General features: G+C 38.6%; 1 protein-coding gene and 2 non-coding genes across 3 annotated transcripts; all 3 read left to right on the top strand.

Moving 5' to 3' along the window:
* The first annotated feature begins 633 nt into the window (after positions 1–633).
* LOC112700089 (small nucleolar RNA R71) lies at positions 634–741 on the top strand. The gene has a single exon (XR_003153011.1). It is a non-coding gene; the product is annotated as a small nucleolar RNA R71 (small nucleolar RNA).
* Positions 742–7,217: 6,476 nt separating this feature from the next.
* Positions 7,218–9,789, top strand: LOC140173644 (uncharacterized). The gene is made up of 3 exons (XM_072198143.1): positions 7,218–7,794; positions 8,115–8,354; positions 9,059–9,789. The coding sequence occupies exons 1-3, from the start codon at positions 7,218–7,220 to the stop codon at positions 9,787–9,789; spliced, it is 1,548 nt and encodes a 515-aa protein (XP_072054244.1).
* A 9,208-nt stretch (positions 9,790–18,997) lies between these two features.
* On the top strand, positions 18,998–19,101 carry LOC112700426 (small nucleolar RNA R71). The gene has a single exon (XR_003153335.1). It is a non-coding gene; the product is annotated as a small nucleolar RNA R71 (small nucleolar RNA).
* The last annotated feature ends 341 nt before the right edge of the window (positions 19,102–19,442 follow it).

The raw sequence follows: 19,442 nt of genomic DNA, 5'->3' as shown, positions 1-19,442 counted from the left end.
TTCAATCATGAAACTGAGAGTGGTCTTAGATAGATCAGAGACTATGGTTGCTAAGCTAGAGAGGCTCTGCTCAGAATTCTCTATCTGTTGCTGAGAAGATGATAGAAAAGGCTTGCTATTGCCAAACCTATTTCTCCCACCATTATTATTATTATTGAAGCCATGTTGATGCTTCTAGTGATCCTTCCATGAGAAATTTGGATGATTTCTCTATGAAGAATTATAGGTATTTCTATAGGATTCTCCCATGTATTTTACCTCTTCCATTGTAGGATTCTCAGGGTCATAAGCTTTTCCTTTAGAGGAGGCTTCTTTAGTACTGCCGGATGCAGGTTGCAATCCAGTCAGATTCTGAGAAATCATATTGACTTGCTGAGTCAATATTTTATTCTGAGCTGATATGGCATTCAGAGTATCAATCTCAAGAACTCCTTTCTTCTGAGTCATCCCATTATTCACAGGATTTTTTTCAGAAGTGTACATGAACTGGTTATTTGCAACCATCTCAATAAGTTCCTGGGCGTCTGCAGGGGTTTTCTTCAGATGAAGAGATCCACCAGCAGAGTGGTCCAATGACATCTTGGACAATTCAGACAGACCATCATAGAATATACATAAGATGCTCCATTCTGAAAGCTTGTCAGAAGGACACCTTCTGATCAATTGCTTGTATCTTTCCCAAGCTTCATAGAGGAATTCACCTTCTTTCTGTCTGAAGGTTTGGACTTCCACTCTAAGCTTGCTCATCTTTTGAGGTGGAAAGAATTTGGCCAAGATAGCATTGACCAACTTTTCCCAAGAGTTCAGGCTTTCCCTAGGTTGTGAGTCCAACCATATCCTAGCTTTGTCTCTTACAGCAAAAGGGAAAAGCATAAGCCTGTAGACCTCGGGATCAACCCCATTGGTCTTAACAGTGTCACAGATTTGCACGAATTCAACTAAGAATTGATGAAGATCTTCCAATGGAAGACTATGAAACTTGCAATTATGCAGCATTAGAGAAACTAATTGAGGCTTAAGCTCAAAGCTGTTTGCTCTAATTGCCATAGAAGTTGGAAGTTGGTGCAGTAAAGTCACCAAGAATCTTTTCTTGCATCTCCATCATTGTTCTCAGGTTTGGCTGCCATGTCTGCCTCTTTTTCGAAATTTGCTGTAAGGTCCTCTCTGGAGTGTTGTGCTTTAGCTTCTCTTAGCTTCCTCTTCAGAGTCCTTTCAGGTTCAGGATCAGCTTCAACAAGAATGTCTTTATCCATGTTCCTGCTCATATGAAAAAGAAGAGAACAAAGAGAGTAGTGGAATTCTCTATGTCACAATATAGAGATTTCTTTATGTCTCAGAGGAAAAGAAGAATAGAAGAATGAGGTAGAGAAAGAATAAGAAGAATTCAAACACAGAGAGAGGGAGAGGGTTCGAATTATTAGATGAGTAGAAGAGAAATGTTAGTAAATAAATAAAATAAATAGAAAGATATGAGAGAGAGAATATTCGAATTTTAAGAAGAGGGAAAAGAAAAATATTTTTATTTTTATTTAATTAATTAAGTTAGTTTTGCAAATTGGAAAAAGAAATACCAGAAAATTAAAAACTAAAACAATTAGTTAATTAAAAAGATTTTTGAAAAAGTGGTTAGTGATTTTCGAAAATTAGAAGTGGAAAAGTAGTTAGGTGGTTTTAAAAAGATAAGAAATAGTAAACTTTTTTTTTAAAAATTAAAACAAACAAGTCAAGTATTTAGTTGAAAAAGATATGAAAATAAATTTTGAAAATAAATTTTGAAAAGATAAGAAGTTAGAAAAAGATTTTGAAATTAAAATTTTAAAAAGATATGATTGAAATTTATTTTGAAAAAGAATTGAAAAAGAAATTAAAAAGATTTGATTTTTAAAATTAAAGTTGATGACTTGACTAACAAGAAATTAAAAGATATGATTCTAGAATTTAAAGATTGAACATTTCTTAACAAGAAAGTAACAAACTTGAAATTTTTGAATCAAAACATTAATTGTTAGCAAGAATTTTTGAAAATATGAAATAAAATTAAGAAAAAGATTTTGAAAAATTAGTTTTAAAATTTTCAAAAACATTAAAAGAAAAATGAAAAAGATTTTGAAAAATTTTAAGAATGAAATTTGAAAATAAAAAAAATAAAAAAGAATTTATTTTGAAAAAGATTTGAAAAGATAAAGTTTTTAAATTGAAATTTTGACCTGACTAACAAGAACCAACTAAATTTAAAAAATTTTTGACCAAGTCAACTCAAAATTTCGAAAATTATGAGAAGAATACGGAAAATATATTTTTTTGACTTTTGAATTTTTAATGAGAAGAGAGAAAAACAACAAAATGAAACAAAACATAAAAATTTAAGATCAAAACAAATAATGCATGCAAGAACACTTTGAATGTCAAGATGAACACCAAGAACACTTTGAAGATCATGATGAATATCAAGAACATATTTTTTGAAAATTTTTAAGAAAAGAAAGACATGCAAGACACCAAACTTAAAAAAACTTTTGTACAAGGGACACTAACAATTCGAAAATGCACAAGAAAAACAAGAAAAGACACAAAACAAGAAAAATTAAAGATCAAACAAGGAAAATCATCAAGAACAACTTGAATATTAAAGAAGAACACAATGCATGAATTTTCAAAAATCTAAGAAAAATTAAAAACATGCAGTTGACACCAAACTTAAAATTTGACACTAGACTCAAATAAGAAACACAAATTTTTTTTATTTTATGATTTTATTAAATTTTTTTTGAAAAGAAAATAAAGGTTGAAACAAGAAAGAAGGTTACCTAATCTAAGCAACAAGATGAACCGTCAGTTGTCCAAACTCGAACAATCCCCGACAACGGCACCAAAAACTTGGTGCACGGAATTGTGATCACACTTTTCACAACTCCGGTACAACTAACCAGTAAGTGCACTGGGTCGTCCAAGTAATAAAACCTTACGCAAGTAAGGGGTCGATCCCACGGAGATTGCCGGCTTGAAGCAAGCTATGGTCATCTTGTAAATCTTAGTCAAGCGGATTCAACTGGTTATGAGTTTTGATAATTGAAAGACAAATAAAACGTAAATTAAAATAAAGATACTTATGTAATTCATTGGTGGGAATTTCAGATAAGCGTTTGGAGATGCTTTGTTGCTTCTGAACCTCTGTTTTCATATTGTCTTCATCCAATCATGCGTGCTCCTTTCCAAGGCAAGCTGTATGTTGGTAGATCACCGTTGTCAAGGCTACCATCCGTCCTCTCAGTTAAAATGGTCCAGGTACAGTTTCTGTATGGCTAATCAACTGTCGGATCTCTCATCTCGGATGAAAAATACCAGGCACAGCTACCGCATGGCTAATCATCTGTCGGTTCTCACTTGTGTCGGAATAGGATCTCTCTATCCTTTTTTATACTATCACTGCGCCCAACATTCGTGAATTTGAAGCTCATCACAGTCATCCCGTCCCAGATCTTACTCGAAATACCACTAACAATGTTTAGACTTTCCGAATCTCGGGAATGCTGCCAATTGGTTCTAGCCTCTACCACGAAGGTTCTAATCTCACGGATTCAAATGCTCTGTTGTCAGGGGAGGCAAGTCAAATCCGTGGATCAGAGACCCAAGAGACTATACTCCGGTTTTCGTCTAATGACTACGTTGAACATCATGTAGACCGCTTGTGGTTGTCACGCACGCTGATCTTGGCTAAGCGAGTAACGAAGATAGTGGGTGATTGTCACGGATCATCCCTTTATTCTGACTTAACTGAATTAAGTATGAGAGTATATCTTGGAGAAGAAGTAAGCATGAATTGAAAGAGAAACAATAGTACTTGCATTAATTTATGAACAACAGCAGAGCTCCGCACCTTAATCTATGAGGTGTAGAAACTCCACCGTTGAAAAATACATAAGAGAAAAAGGTCTAGGCATGGCTGAATGGCCAGCCTTCCCAAATGTGAAAAATGGCATAAGCTCTTCTGAATACAATAGTAAAAAGTGCTATTTATACTAAACTAGTTACTAAGGATTACAGAAAATAAGTAACTAAGTGCAGATAGTGCAGAAATCCACTTCCGGAGCCCACTTGATGTGTGCTTGGGCTGAGCATTGAGCTTTACACGTGCATAGGCCTTTTCTATAGTTAAACGCCAGCTTGGATGCCAATTTGGGCGTTTAACTCCAGTTCTGGTGCCAGTTCCGGCGTTTTACGCCAGAAAAGGGTCTCTGGCTGGCGTTTGAACGCCAGTTTGGGACATCAAATCTCAGGCAAAGTATAAACTATTATACATTGCTGGAAATTCCAAGATGTTAGCTTTCCAGACCAATTGAGAACGCGCCAATTAGACTTCTGTAGCTCTAGAGAAATGTGTTTGAGTGCAGGAAGGTCAGAATCCAACAGCATCTGCAGTCCTTTGTCAGCCTCCGGATCAGATTTTTGCTCAGGTACTTCAATTTCAGCCAGAAAATACCTGAAATTATAGAAAAACACACACACTCATAGTAAAGTCTAGAAATGTGATTTTTGCATAAAAACTAATAAAAATATAATAAAAAGTAACTAAAACATACTAAAAGCTACCTAAAAATAATTCCAAAAGCGTATAAATTATCCGCTCATCAATAATTCTGCCATTTAGAATTCCACACCCTACAATTCTTATTGATTAGCTTGACTAATTCACCCATTAACTAAAGTTTCTCAATCAATCAATCTCTGTAGGCTTCGACCTCACTCTACTGTGAGTTATTACTTGACGACAATTTGGTATACTTGCCAAAGACGGATTCATTATAATCATTATAGTGAAATCTCGAGCCATCAAGTTTATGGCGCCATTGCTGGGGATTGAATTTAAATTGACAATGATTAAGTTGGTGGGTATTTAGATTAAGCATTTTTATTTACTTTGTTAATTACTTTAATTTCAGTTTCTTGTTTTCTTCTTTCTTTTAGCACTTGAGTTTTCAATTGTTCATTGTATATATATCCATTCTAACAAGAAGCACACTTACTGTTTGATACTTTGCATCAATCAAATTTTACTTACCCACCCTTCTTCCAAAGAGGGTGATAACCCTTGTTTTAGATTGTGTTTTGTGCTGTGTATGACAGGGAGAAGAGGAGCTACAACCTCCTACAATTCTGAACCTGAGAGGAAATTTTAAGATTGAAAAGAGAGGCAGTGGTCAGAGACAAAAGGGTAGTTGGTGAAGAAGAAGAAGAAGAGAATTCAATTCAAAACATGGAAGGTGAAGCACACAACCATCAAGATGAAGTAGTGGGCAACCATGCCCCCCCACAAGAAAGGAGAGTGCTAGGCTCTTATATCAATCCCAATCCTGGGAATTGTGGGAGCAGCATCTTGAAACCCACCATACATGCCAACAATTTTGAGCTCAAACCACAGCTAATCACTCTTATTTAGAATAACTGTTCATTTGGAGGAAATGCTCAAGAAGATCCAAATCAATATCTAACCAAATTCTTGGGAATCTGTGACACAGTGAAGGCTAATGGTGTTCACCCTGACACCTATAAACTGCTTTTGTTCCCCTTTTCTCTAAGGGATAAAGCATCTAAGTGGCTGGAATCCTTTCCAAAGGAGAGTTTGACAACTTGGGAAGAAATGGTGAATAAGTTCTTGGCAAAATTTTACCCTCCCCAAAGAGTTAACAAGTTGAGAGTTGAGGTACAAAAATTTAGACAACAAGATGGGGAGACTCTCTATGAAGCTTGGGAGAGATATAAAGAGCTAACAAGAAAATACCCTCCAGACATGTTCAATGAGTGGGTACAGCTGCATATTTTCTATGAAGGATTGTCTCAAGAGTTAAAGAAGGCTCTAGATCACTCTTTAGGAGGTTCTCTCAATAACAAGAAGACAATTGAAGAGGCCATAGACATTATAGAAATTGTGGCTAATAATGAGTATTTCTATGACTTCGATAGGAATCGAAGAAGGAGAGTGATGGAGCTAAACCACATGGATACTCTGCTGGCTTAAAACAAGGTGACCACAACCCAATTAGCAGCTCTAACCAAGCAAATGGAGAAGAATCAAGTCTCAGCAATCAACACTCAAGCACCTATACAAGAAGGAGATAACCAGAAGTTGAATGTGAATGGGAGCAAGCCAACTATGTGAACAATTCATCTAGACAACCATATGACCCCAATGCTAAAACATACAACCCAGGTTGAAAGAACTACCCAAATTTTGGGTGGGAAAACCAACAAAACCATACCCAAGATCACAAACCATACCATTCTAATAAGTACAACAACCCCAACCATCAATCCAACAATTATAGACCCTACCACAACTCACATAATGCCCCCTATCACTCCAACCAACAACCACACAGCAACCATTCTCAAAATGTATCATCCCCAATCCCACAACCATGTGATGACAGTGGCAAATTTGTAAAATTAGAAGCCATGATGGCACGGTTAGCAGGAGACATTGCCACCATTACAGATAGACAATTGCAAGCTAAAAAAAAGATAGATTCAATCCAAGAGGAGGCCAGATACAACATAAAGAACCAAGGGACAACAATCTCAAAACTGAAATCACAATTAGGGTACCTATCTAAGCATATACCAATGCCTACAAATACATTCCCAAGTGATACCATGACTAATCCAAGAGGGGAATGCAAGGCGATCACACTAAGAAGTGGGAATGTGGTGAATGAGACATCCTCAAGCCACAACTTACAAGAAAAAGAATCTACAAATGACTCAGAAACCAAAAAGGAAGAAGAGACACCTGCTCCAGTCCCACCAAAACAAGTCTTGAAGCCCTATGTACCAAAAGCACCCTACCCATAAAGGCTGAGAAAAGATGGGAAGGACAGCCAGTTTTCTAGGTTCTTGGAGATATTTAAGAGGATTCAAATCAATATCCCGTTTTCTGAAGCATTAGAGCAAATGCCACTCTATGCCAAATTCCTAAAAGAGCTCATGACAAAGAAAAGAAACTGGGGAGAAAAGGAAACTGTGGTGCTCACAGAAGAATGTCGTGCCATTATACAAAAGAAGCTTCCCCAAAAGATGAAATATCCTGAGAGCTTTCAAATCCCCTACATCATAGGGGACATAAGCATTGAGAAGGCATTGTGTGATTTGGGAGCTAGCATCAACCTTATGTCCTTGGCCATGATGAAGAGAATGAGAATTGAAGAGGCAAACCAACAAGGATGGCACTCCAACTAGCTGATAGGACATTCAAGTTTTCCCATGGAGTAGTGGAAGACTTGTTGGTTAAGGTGGGAGAGTTCATCTTCCCAACTGATTTTGTGGTGCTTGACAAGGAAGAAGAGGCTAATACATCAATCATACTAGGGAGACCATTCTTGGCAACAGCTGGGGCTATAATTGATGTACAAAAAGGAGAGTTGGTCCTAAGGCTGCGTGAAGAAAAGATGGTGTTCAATATTTTCACTGTAATGAGCTACCCAAAGGAGTCCATTGGTGAATGCATGATGGTAGACACAATGGAAAAGCTGGTTCAAAGAGTCCTAGAAGAAGAACAATGTGAAGAAGAAATAGAGCAAAATCAACAAATATCATGTGGTGAACTACCACAAGAAATCATAGAAGGCTCAATCATGCTAGACAAGGCAAACAAAAAGGAAGTGGAAGCACCAAAATTGGAGTTAAAGACCCTGCCTCCAAGCTTAAAGTATGCTTACTTGGGTGACAATGACACATATCCAGTAATTATCAACTCAAGCTTGAGTGAAGAACAAGAAGAGAAGCTCATCAATGTGTTGAGTCAACACAAGGATGCCATAGGGTGGACACTTTCAGATTTAAAGGGGATTAGCCCTTCAATGTGCATGCACAAAATTCTTCTTGAGGAGGATGCCAAGCCCTCAATACAGCCCCAACGAAGATTGAATCCAACAATGAAATAAGTAGTACAAAAAGAAATGCTGAAGTTATGGCAAGCAGGGGTGATTTATCCCATCTCAGATAGCCCTTGGGTGAGCCCGGTTCAAGTAGTTCCCAAGAAGGGGGAATCACAGTTGTGCCAAATAAAAGAAATGAATTGATACCAACAAGAATAGTGACTGGATGGTGCATGTGTATAGACTATAGAAAGCTCAATGAAGCCACAAGGAAGGACCATTTTCCTCTACCATTCATGGATCAAATGTTGGAGAGGCTTGCTGAACATGAGTACTACTATTTCTTGGATGGATACTCAGGCTACAACCAGATTATAGTGGATCTCAAAGACCAAGAGAAGACATCTTTCACTTGCCTTTATGATGTTTTTGCATATAGACGTATGCCTTTGGTTTGTGCAATGCACCTGCCACATTCCAAAGGTGCATGCTATCCATTTTTTCTAATATGATTGAGAGGTATATTGAGGTTTTCATGGATGATTTTTCAGTGTTTGGTGACTCCTTTCCTAATTGTTTACACCACCTTGCCTTGGTGCTCAAGAGATGCCAAGAGAATAACCTAGTTTTGAACTGGAAAAAGTGTCATTTTATGGTTACTGAAGGGGTAGTCCTTGGCCACAAAATCTCTAAGAAAGGCATAGAGGTAGATAGAGCCAAGGTGGAAGTAATTGAAAAATTACCCCCACCTTGCAATGTTAAAGCAATTAGGAGTTTCTTGGGACATGTTGGGTTCTATAGAAGGTTCATTAGAGACTTTTCAAAGATTGCCAAACCTCTAAGCAACTTAATTGTCTCTAATTTACCATTCATCTTTGATAGAGAATGTATGCAAGCCTTTGATGAGCTTAAAAGTAAGCTCTCCTTTGCACCTATTATAGCACCACCTAACTGGGACTTGCCTTTTGAATTGATGTGTGATGCATCAGATTTTGCTATTGGTGCTGTTTTAGGACAAAGGAGAGACAAGCTAGTGCATGTCATCTACTATGCTAGCAAGGTTCTTAATGAAGCCCAAAGGAACTACACCACCACAGAAAAAGAACTTCTTGCTATAGTTTTTGCTTTTGATAAATTCAGATCATATCTCATTAAGTCTAAAGTCATTGTGTTTACTGACCATGCAGCTCTCAAGTACTTGTTAACCAAACAAAATTCCAAGCTTAGATTGATAAGATGGATCCTACTACTCCAAGAATTCAACATTGAAATCAAATATAGAAGTAGAGCAGAAAATAAGGTGGCTAACCACCTATCAAGGATACCACATGAGGAGAATGAAGCACACAGCCCTGGGGTAAATGAAAGCTTCCCGGATGAGCAATTGATGATGATTCAAGAGGCTCCATGGTTCGCAGATATAGCCAACTTCAAGGCCATTAGAGAGCTACCTTCTAACATCAACAAGCACTTGAAAAGGAAGCTCATCAATGATGCCAAGTACTACATTTGGGATGAGCCTTACCTCTTCAAGAGGTGTGCTGGTGGGATTCTAAGAAGATGCATCTCTCATGAGGAAGGACAAGAGGTTCTTTGGCATTGCCATGGATCCGTCTATGGAGGACATTTTAGTGGAGAAAGGACTGCAGCCAAAGTGTTGCAATGTGGATTCTTTTGGCCTACAATATTCAAGGATGCAAAGAAGTTTGTAACAGGGTGCAATGAGTGTCAAAGAACTGGCAATTTACCCAAGAAGAATGAAATGCCACAGAGATTCATCATGGAATTGGAGTTGTTTGATGTTTGGGGGATTGATTTCATGGGACCATTCCAACCCTCATACTCAAACAACTACATATTGGTGGCTATGGACTATGTATCCTGTAAGAACCCGTGTTTTTACATAAAACCATTTTAATAAAATAATTTTAGTGCCCGGAATAGATTCAAAATTTAGAAGTTTTAATTTGAAAATATAAATGTGAAATTTGGTTTCAATGAATTTTTCTGAGTCAGAAAATGTATTTTTTTAGAAAAACCGAGAAAAAGCGCGAATCGGCAGCCAAACCGGCTGAACCGGTTTAAGTCTGTCTGGTGCTGTGTTTTTAGAAAAATAAGATTTTGGAAAATTGGTTTATTATTTTAAAAGGACAAAAATAATTTTTGAATTAAAAACCGGGCACTAATCTTAAAGGTTTGGACCAAAAATGCTAACGGATTGGACCGGGCCCAAGGTCCAACATATATAAGGCCAATTAATGAGCATTCATCTCATTTTGACCTAACTTGAGAGAGAGGGCCACAGATTGGAGATGAGAGGAGAAGAGGAGAATGCCACTATTCACCCTCACCTTCTTTTGCTTGTAACTTGAGCTATAGACCTCCAATTGACGAGCCGTTTACGGCCACACGAAGCTCTTGACGAGCTCTTCTTTTCTATCTAAAGAAATCTGGTAAGATCTCTCTCTTCACACTCCAGTTTCGTGCCCTAAGTTCTGCGCATTATTGGATTTAGTTTTTGAGTAGATTTTGTGGTTTTGGTTGTTTAGGTGATCTCTAGTAGCGGATAATTGATGGATTTTACCCCTAATCATGTTAGGTAAGGTAAGATTTCTCTAAACTCTTGTGTTTAGTTATTTTGTGTATATTAAGTTTTGATGTTGGTATATATATGTGATATTAGATTGAGTTTTGGTGTTTGTTGGAGTTGGTTGAGTCTTTGGATCAAGCTTGGGGGCTTCGTTTTGGTGTTTGGTGCGGTTGGAAATCGGCCAAGGTATGGTTTTGGTTTCCTTTATGTAATATGTAATGTTCATGGACACTTAAGCTAGTGGACCATAAGATAAGATTGAATTGGATGTGTGTTTGTTTGAATTAATATTGTGGTGTATGCATGTTGATGGGGATTTAAGGGATTGTATATGTTGAAGTAGGATTTATGTTAATTGATGATTGATATTGATTATTGTGGTTGATTATGATTATTGGGAATTGTGGAGTTAATGAGTATTGATGATTAGTGTTGTTGATGAGGTTGTTGGTATTTAAGGATTGATGATGAATAATGATGTTGTAGGTGCTAATTATAAATTGTAACGTTGGTTGATGTTGGTGAATGTGTATGTTGAGTGTGGTAATATGAATATGGATAATGATTGAATATGTTGAAGATAAGTGATGAGGATTTTGAAGTAGTTGTTGATGTTCAATGTTGGTTAAAGATTATTTATGATGGTTTTGGATGTTGATGAGTAAGGAATTTGATGGTATTGAGTAGTTGGTGCACGAAATTGTGATCTCAATGGCGCCAACAACTTGGTACGCACAATTGTAATCTCAACTCTTTTTCACAACTTCGCACAACTAACCAGCAAGTGCATTGGGTCATCCAAGTAATAAACCTTACGTGAGTAAGGGTCGATCCCACGGAGATTGTCGGCTTGAAGCAAGCTATGGTCATCTTGTAAATCTCAGTCAGGCGGATTCAAATGGTTATGAAGTTTTAATAATTTAAAAGATAAATAAACATAAAATAAAGATAGAGATACTTATGTAATTCATTGGTGGGAATTTCAGATAAGCGTATGGAGATGCATTGTTCCTTCTGAATCTCTGCTTTCCCATTGCCTTCATCCAATCCTTCATACTCCTTTCTATGGCAAGCTGTATGTTGGGTGTCACTGTTGTCAATGGCTACTTCCCGTCTTCTCAGTGAAAATGGTCCTCTACGGTTTCTGTACAACTAATCAACTGTCGGATTTCTCGTCTCGGATGAAAAATACCATGCACAGATATTGTATGGCTAATTAGCTATTGGTTCTTGATCATGTAGGAATAGGATTTACTATCATTTTGCATTGGTGCACAAAATTGTGATCTCAATGGCACCAACAACTTGGTACGTACAATTGTAATATCACTCTTCTTCACAACTTCGCACAACTAACCAGCAAGTGCACTGGGTCGTCCACGTAATAAACCTTACGTGAGTAAGGGTCGATCCCACGGAGATTGTCGGCTTGAAGCAAGCTATGGTCACCTTGTAAATCTCAGTCAGGCGGATTCAAATGGGTCATAGAGTTTTCATAATTAAAAGATAAATAAAACATAAAGTAAAGATAGAGATACTTATGTAATTCATTGGTGGAAATTTCAGATAAGTGTATGAAGATGCTTTATCCCTCTTGAATCTCTGCTTTCCTACTGCATTCATCCAATCCTTCATACTCCTTTCCATGGCAAGCTATATGTTGGGTTTCACCGGCATCAATGGCTACCTCCCATCCTCTCAGTGAAAAAGGTCCTCTACGATTTCTCGCATGGCTAATCATCTGTCGGTTCTCGATCATGTTGGAATAGGATTTACTATCTTTTTGCGTCTGTCACTACACCCAACACTTGCGAGTTTGAAACTCGTCACAGTCATCCCTTCCCAGATCTTACTCTGAATACCACAGATAACGTTTAGACTTTCCGGATCTCAGGAATGGCCGCCAATAATTCTAGCTTATACCACAAAGACTCTGATCTCACGGAATGGAAGGCTCGGTTGTCAGGCGAGGCAACCATGCGTCGTGGACCAGGAATCCAAGAGATACACGCTCAATCTTATGTAGAATGGAAGTGGTTGTCAGGCACGCGTTCATAGGTGAGAATGATGATGAGTGTCACAGATTATCACATTCATCAGGTTGAAGTGTGAGTGAATATCTTAGAATTAGAATAAGCATGAATTGAATAGAAGAACGATAGTACTTTCCATTAATACTCGAGAAACAGCAGAGCTCCACACCTTAATCTATGGTGTGTAGAAACTCCATTGTTGAAAATACATAAGTGATAATGGTCCAGGCATGGCCATGAGGCCAGCCCCCAAAACGTGATCAAGAGATCAAAAGATGATCAAAAGATGAAAATACAATAGTAAGAGGTCCTATTTATAATGAAAACTAGCTACTAGGGTTTACAGAAATAGATAAATGATGCAAAAATCTACTTCTGGGCCCACTTGGTATGTGCTTGGACTGAGCATTGAGCTTTACACGTGTAGAGACTTCTCTTGGAGTTAAACACCAACTTTGGTGCCATTTTGGGCGTTTAACTCTAGCTTTATGCCAGTTCTGGCGTTTTGACTTCAGAATAGGGCAGAGAAGGGGCGTTTGAACGCCAGTTTGCATCATCAAAACTTGAGAAAAGTATGAACTATTATATATTGATGGAAAGCCCTGGATATCTAATTTCTAAAGCATTTGAGAGCGTGCCATTTGGAGTTCTGCAGCTCCAGAAAATTCACTTCGAGTGCAGGGAGGTCAGAATCCAACAGCATCTGCAGTCCTTTGTCAGCCTCTGAATCAGATTTGTGCTCAGGTCCCTCAATTTCAGCAAAAAAATACCTGAAATCACAGAAAAACACACAAACTCATATTAAAGTCCATAAAAGTGAATTTTGAATAAAAACTAATAAAAACATCCTAAAAAGTAGCTAGATCCTACTAAAACCTACCTAAAAATAATGCCAAAAAACGTATAAATTATCCGCTCATCACAACACCAAACTTAAATTGTTGCTTGTCCCCAAGCAACTGAAAACAAAATAGGATAAAAAGAAGAGAATATACAATGAATCCCACAGTATCAATGAAACTTAGTCCTAATTAGATGAGCGGGGCTTGTAGCTTTTTGCTTCTGAACAGTTTTGGCATCTCACTTTCTCCTTTGAAATTCAGAATGATTGGCATCTCTAGGAACTCAAAATTTTAGATAGTGTTATTGATTCTCCTAGTTCAATGCGTTGATTCTTGAACACAGCTACTTTATGAGTCTTGGTCGTGACCCCAAGCACTTTGTTTTCCAGTATTACCACCGGATACATAAATGCCACAGACACATAACTGGGTGAACCTTTTCAAATTATGACTCAGCTTTGCCAAAGTCCCCAGTTAGAGGTGTCCAGAGTTCTTAAGCACACTCTTTTGCTTTGGATCACAACTTTAACCACTCAGTCTCAAGCTTTTCACTTGGACCTTTATGACACAAGCACATGGTTAGTGACAGCTTGATTTAGCCGCTTAGGCCTGGATTTTATTTCCTTGGGCACTCCTATCCATTAATGCTTAAAGCCTTGGATCCTTTTTATCCTTGCCTTTTGGTTTAAAGGGCTATTGGCTTTTTCTGCTTGCTTTTTCTTTTTCTCTTTTTTTCCACTGCTTTTTCTTGCTTCAAGAACCAATTTCATGATTTTTTAGATCATCAACAACATTTCTCTTTGTTCATCATTCTTTCAAGAGCTAACAACTTTAACATTCATAACAATAAGATAAAAAATATGCACTGTTCAAGCATTCATTCAGAGAACAAAAAGTATTGCCACTACATCAAAATAATTAAACTAGTTTCAAGATAAAATTTGAAATCCAAGTACTTCTTGTTCTTTTGTAATTAAGCACATTTTTCATTTAAGAGAGGTAAAGGATTCATGGAGTTATTCATAGCTTTAAGACATATACACTAGACACTAATGATCATGTAGTGAAGACACAAACATAGATAGAACATATAGCATAAAAATCGAAAACAGAAAAATAAATAGACAAGGGAATTAAGGAATGAGTCCACCTTAGTGAGGGTGACGTCTTCCTCTTGAAGGTCCGATGGTGCTCTTGAGCTCCTCTATGTCTCTTCCTTGCCTTTGTTGCTCCATCCCTAGTGATTTTGGTGTTCCTATCCTTAGTTGCTCCTAATAGTTGTGTGGAGGAAAATGTATCCCTTGAGGCATCTCAGGGATTTCTTGATGAGGAATTTTCTCGTGCTCTTGTTGAGGTCCATGAGTGGGCTCTCTTGATGTGCAGTCAAATGCTCTACTACTGAGCTATGGACCCTTGAGATGAATCTCTCCATCTCCCATGACTCGGAGGTGGAAGCAATTGCCTTTCCTTTCCTCTTTCTAGAGGTTTCTCCGGCCTTAGGTGCCATAAATGGTTATGAAAAAACAAAAGCAATGTTTTTACCACACCAAACTTAAAAGGTTTGCTCGTCCTCGAGCAAAAAAAGAAGGAAAGAAGGGGAAGAAGAAGTGAATGGAAGAGATGTAGGGAGAGAGTGAGAGGTGGGGGAGGTGGGTATGATGTGTGAAAAGGAAGGAGTGGAAGGGGGTATTTGGGGAAGAGATATGGAGGTGATTGGTGAAGGGTATTTGGGGAAGAGTGTTGTAGAAAGGTGTGTAGAGGAGAGAGAGTGAGTTGAGGTTGGTGGGGATCCTGTGGGGTCCACAGATCCTGAAGGGCCAAGGAATTCTTAATCCCTGCTCCAATTGGGCGTTCACAACACCTTAGAGTGCAATTCTAGCATTTAAACGCCAGTTTGCTGCCCTGTTCTGGCATTTAAATGCCAGTCTGGTGTCCTATTTTGGCGTTTAAACGCCCAGAAAGGTGCCAGATTGGGCGTTTAAATGCCCATTTTGCTACCCTTACTAGTGTTTAAACGCCAGTAAGTCCTTCCTCTAGGGTGTGCTGTTTTCAATGCTGCTTTTGATTTTCTTCTTTATTTTTATAATTATTTTTGTGACTTCACATGATCATCAATCTAAAAGAAAACAAAATAATATAGATTAAAATAAAATTGGGTTGCCTCCCAATAAGCGCTTCTTTAATGTCAATAGCTTGACAGTGAGCTCTCATGGAGTCTTACAGATGATCAGAGTATGGTTGAGATCTCTCAATACCAAACTTAGAGTTTGGTTGTGGCCTCCCAACACCAAACTTAGAGTTTGAATGTAGGGGCTCTGGTTGACTCTGTATTGGGAGAAGCTCTTCATGCTTACTCTCCACGGTTACAGATGGAGAACCTTGAGTCTTTACTATAAGGCATTCTTCATTCACATGAAGGATCAACTCTCCTCTGTCAACATCAATCACAGCTCTTGCTGTGGCTAGGAAGGGTCTTCCAAGGATGATGGATTCATCCTCATCCCTCCTAATGTCTAGGATTATGAAATCAGCAGGGAAGTAAAGGCCTTCAACCTTTACTAGCACGTCCTCTACTAGTCCATAAGCCTTTTTCATAGATTTATCTGCCATCTCCAATGAGAATTTGGCAGCCTGTACCTCTGGTGGACGAAATTGTGATCATCAATATTGGCTCTTTGGCATATACACAAAAACTATTGTGTCTCTTGGTTAAATTCACAACTCCGTTCAACTAACCAGCAAGTGTACTGGGTCGTCCAAGTAATAAACCTTACGTGAGTAAGGGTCGAATCCACAGAGATTGTTGGTATGAAGCAAGCTATGGTCACCTTGCAAATCTCAGTTAGGGAGATTAAAGGGTAATTGTGATTATTGGAATGAATAAATAAAAAGGAATAATAAAAAGGGATAGAATACTTATGCAGATTCATTGGTTGGAATTTCAGATAAGCGGATGGAGATGCTGTAGAGCCCAGGGACGCCTGCTCTCCTACTGCTTCTACTCAATCCTTCTTACTCCTTTCCATGGCAAGCTTTGTATAGGGGTTCACCATCAACTGTGGCTACTTTCTTCCTCTCGGGGAAATATCCTATGCGGCTGTCACTCGCACAGCTAACCAGTCTGGAGGCATCACCCATGGCTGATGGCTACATCCCATCCTCGCAGTGAAAACTAATGCTCACGCACTCTGTCACAGTACGGCTAATCACTGGTTGGTTCCCTCCCCTACTGGAATAGAATCCCTCTTTTGCGTCTGTCACTAACGCCCAGCAGGTTACAAGTTTGAAGCACGTCACAGTCATTCATTACCGGAATCCTACTCGGAATACCACAGACAAGGTGAGACTTTCCGGATTCCCAGGATCCTACTCGGAATACCACAGACAAGGTGAGACTTTCCGGATCCTCATAAATGCCGCTATCTATCTAGCTTATACCACGAAGATTCTGTTGGGGAATCTAAGAGATGCGCATTCAAGCTCTGTTGCATGTAGAACGGAAGTGGTTGTCAATCACGCGCGTTCATAAGTGAGAATGATAATGAGGGTAATCTGACTCATAACATTCATCATGTTCTTGGGTACGAATGAATATCTTGGAATAAGAATAAGAGAGATTTGAATAAAAGATAATAGAATTTCATTAATACTTGAGGTACAGCAGAGCTCCACACCCTTAATCTATGGTGTGCAGAAACTCCACCGTTGAAAATACATAAGCAAAGGGTTCAGGCATGGCCGAATGGCCAGCCCTCTCCATGATCAAGTGACCGAATGATCAAAGACTTAAAGTGGTCAAAGATGTCTAATACAATAGATAAATGTCCTATATATACTAGACTAGCTACTAGGGTTTACATGAGTAAGTAATTGATGCATAAATCCACTTCCGGGGCCCACTTGGTGTATGCTTGGGCTGAGCTTGATCATTCCACGAGCTAAGGCATTTCTTGGCGTCAAACTCCAGGTTATGACGTGTTTTGGGCGTTCAACTCCGGATCATGACGTTTTTCTGGCGTTTAACTCCAGACAGCAGCATGAACTTGGCGTTTAACGCCAAGTTACGTCGTCATTCTTCGAATAAAGTATGGACTATTATATATTTCTGGAAAGCCCTGGATGTCTACTTTCCAACGCCGTTGAGATCTCGCCAATTGGAGTTCTGTAGCTCCAGAAAATCCATTTCGAGTGCATGGAGGTCAGATTCCAACAGCATCAGCAGCCCTTTTGTCAGCCTTTTTCAGAGTTTTGCTCAAGTCCCTCAATTTCAGCCAGAATTTACCTGAAATCACAGAAAAACACACAAACTCATAGTAAAGTCCAGAAATGTGAATTTAACATAAAAACTAATGAAAACATCCCTAAAAGTAGCTCAAACTTACTAAAAACTATATAAAAACAATGCCAAAAAGCGTATAAATTATCCGCTCATCAACCTCATAGATTCCCAATTTCTCCATTACAAAGAGTGGCATCATATTTATCCCTGACCCCAGGTCACACAGAGCTTTCTCAAAGGTCATGGTGCCTGTGGTACATGGTATTAAGAATTTACCAGGATCCTGTTTCTTTTGAGGTAAATTTTGCTGAACCAATGTATTCAGTTCATTGGTGAGCAAGGGAGGTTCTTCCTCCCAAGTCTCATTGCCAAATAGCTTGGTATTCAGCTTCATGATTGCTCCTAAATATTGGGCAACTTGCCCTTCAACAATGTCCTCATCCTCTTCAGAAGATGAATAGTCATCAGAGCTCATGAATGGTAAAAGGAGGTCCAAGGGAATCTCTATGGTCTCTGTATGAGCCTCAGATTCCTTTGGTTTCTCATTAGGGTATTCCTTACTGACTAGTAGACGTTCCCTGAGGCCTTCCTCATTGGGATTCACGTCCTCCTCCTCCTTCTCAGGTTTGGCCATTTTGATTACATCAATGGCCTTGCACTCTCCTTTGGGATTCTCTTCCGTATTGCTTGGGAGAGTGCTAGGAGGAGTTTCAGTAACCCTTTTACTCAGCTGGCCCACCTGTGCCTCCAAATTTCTATTGGAGGATCTTGTTTCAGTCATGAAACTAAGAGTGGCCTTAGATAGATCAAAGACTATGTTTGCTAAGTTAGAGGAATTCTGCTCAAAATACTCTGTCTGTTGCTGAGATGATGATGGGAAAGGTTTGCTATTGCTAAACATGTTTCTTCCACCATTGTTATTATTTAAGCGTTGCTTCTGTTGATCCTTCCATGAAAAATTTGGATGATTTTTCCATGAAGGATTATAGGTGTTGCCAAAGGCTTCACCCATTGCAGGGTTCTCAGGATCATAAGCTTCTTCTTCAGAAGATGCTTCTTTAGTACTGTTGGATGCATTTTGCAATCCATTCAGACTCTGAGAGATCATATTAATTTGTTGTGTCAATATTTTTTTCTGAGCCAGTATGGCATTCAGAGCATCAATTTCAAGAACTCCTCTCTTCTGAGGTGTTCCATTACTCACAGGATTCCTCTCAGAGGTATACATGAATTGGTTATTTGCAACCATTTCAATAAGTTTCTGAGCTTCTACAGGCGTTTTCTTTAGGTGAATGGATCCATCTGCAGAGTGGTCCAGTGACATCTTGAAAAATTCAGACAGACCATCATAGAATATATCTAATGTGGTCCATTCTGAAAGCATGTCAGAATGACACTTTTTGGTCAATTGCTTGTATCTTTCCCAAGCTTCATAGAGGGACTCACCATCTTTTTGTCTGAAGGTCTGAACATCCACTCTAAGCTTGCTCAGCTTTTGAGGAGGAAAGAACTTGGCTAAGATAGCCGTGAACAGCTTATCCTAAGAGTCTAGGCTATCTCTGGGTTGTGAGTCTAACCATGTTCTAACTCTGTCTCTTACAGCAAAAGGGAAAAGCATAAGCTTGTAGACTTCAGGATCAACTCCATTGGTCTTAACAGTATCAAGATCTGCAAGAACTCAGTTAAGAACTGATAAGGATCTTCTGATGGAAGTCCATGAAACTTGTAATTCTATTGCAGTAGAGAAAGTAATTGAGGTTTTAGCTCAAAATTATTTGCTCCTATGGAGGAATTGAGATGCTTCTTCCATAGAAGTTGGAAGTTGGT

Source organism: Arachis hypogaea, chromosome 6 (assembly GCF_003086295.3).
Source record: "Arachis hypogaea cultivar Tifrunner chromosome 6, arahy.Tifrunner.gnm2.J5K5, whole genome shotgun sequence".
In the NCBI taxonomy this organism is placed as follows: Eukaryota; Viridiplantae; Streptophyta; class Magnoliopsida; order Fabales; family Fabaceae; genus Arachis; species Arachis hypogaea.
This window is presented reverse-complemented; position numbering and strand designations above follow the sequence as displayed.

Excerpts from the sequence above, each read along its gene's own strand:
- LOC140173644 (XM_072198143.1), top strand. The coding sequence starts at position 7,218 with ATGGCACTCCAACTAGCTGATAGGACATTCAAGTTTTCCCATGGAGTA. Across the intron at positions 7,795-8,114 it reads GAAGCTCATCAATGTGTTGA|ACTATAGAAAGCTCAATGAA; the intron begins GTCAACACAAGG and ends GCATGTGTATAG. Across the intron at positions 8,355-9,058 it reads GCACCTGCCACATTCCAAAG|CTCTCAAGTACTTGTTAACC; the intron begins GTGCATGCTATC and ends CTGACCATGCAG.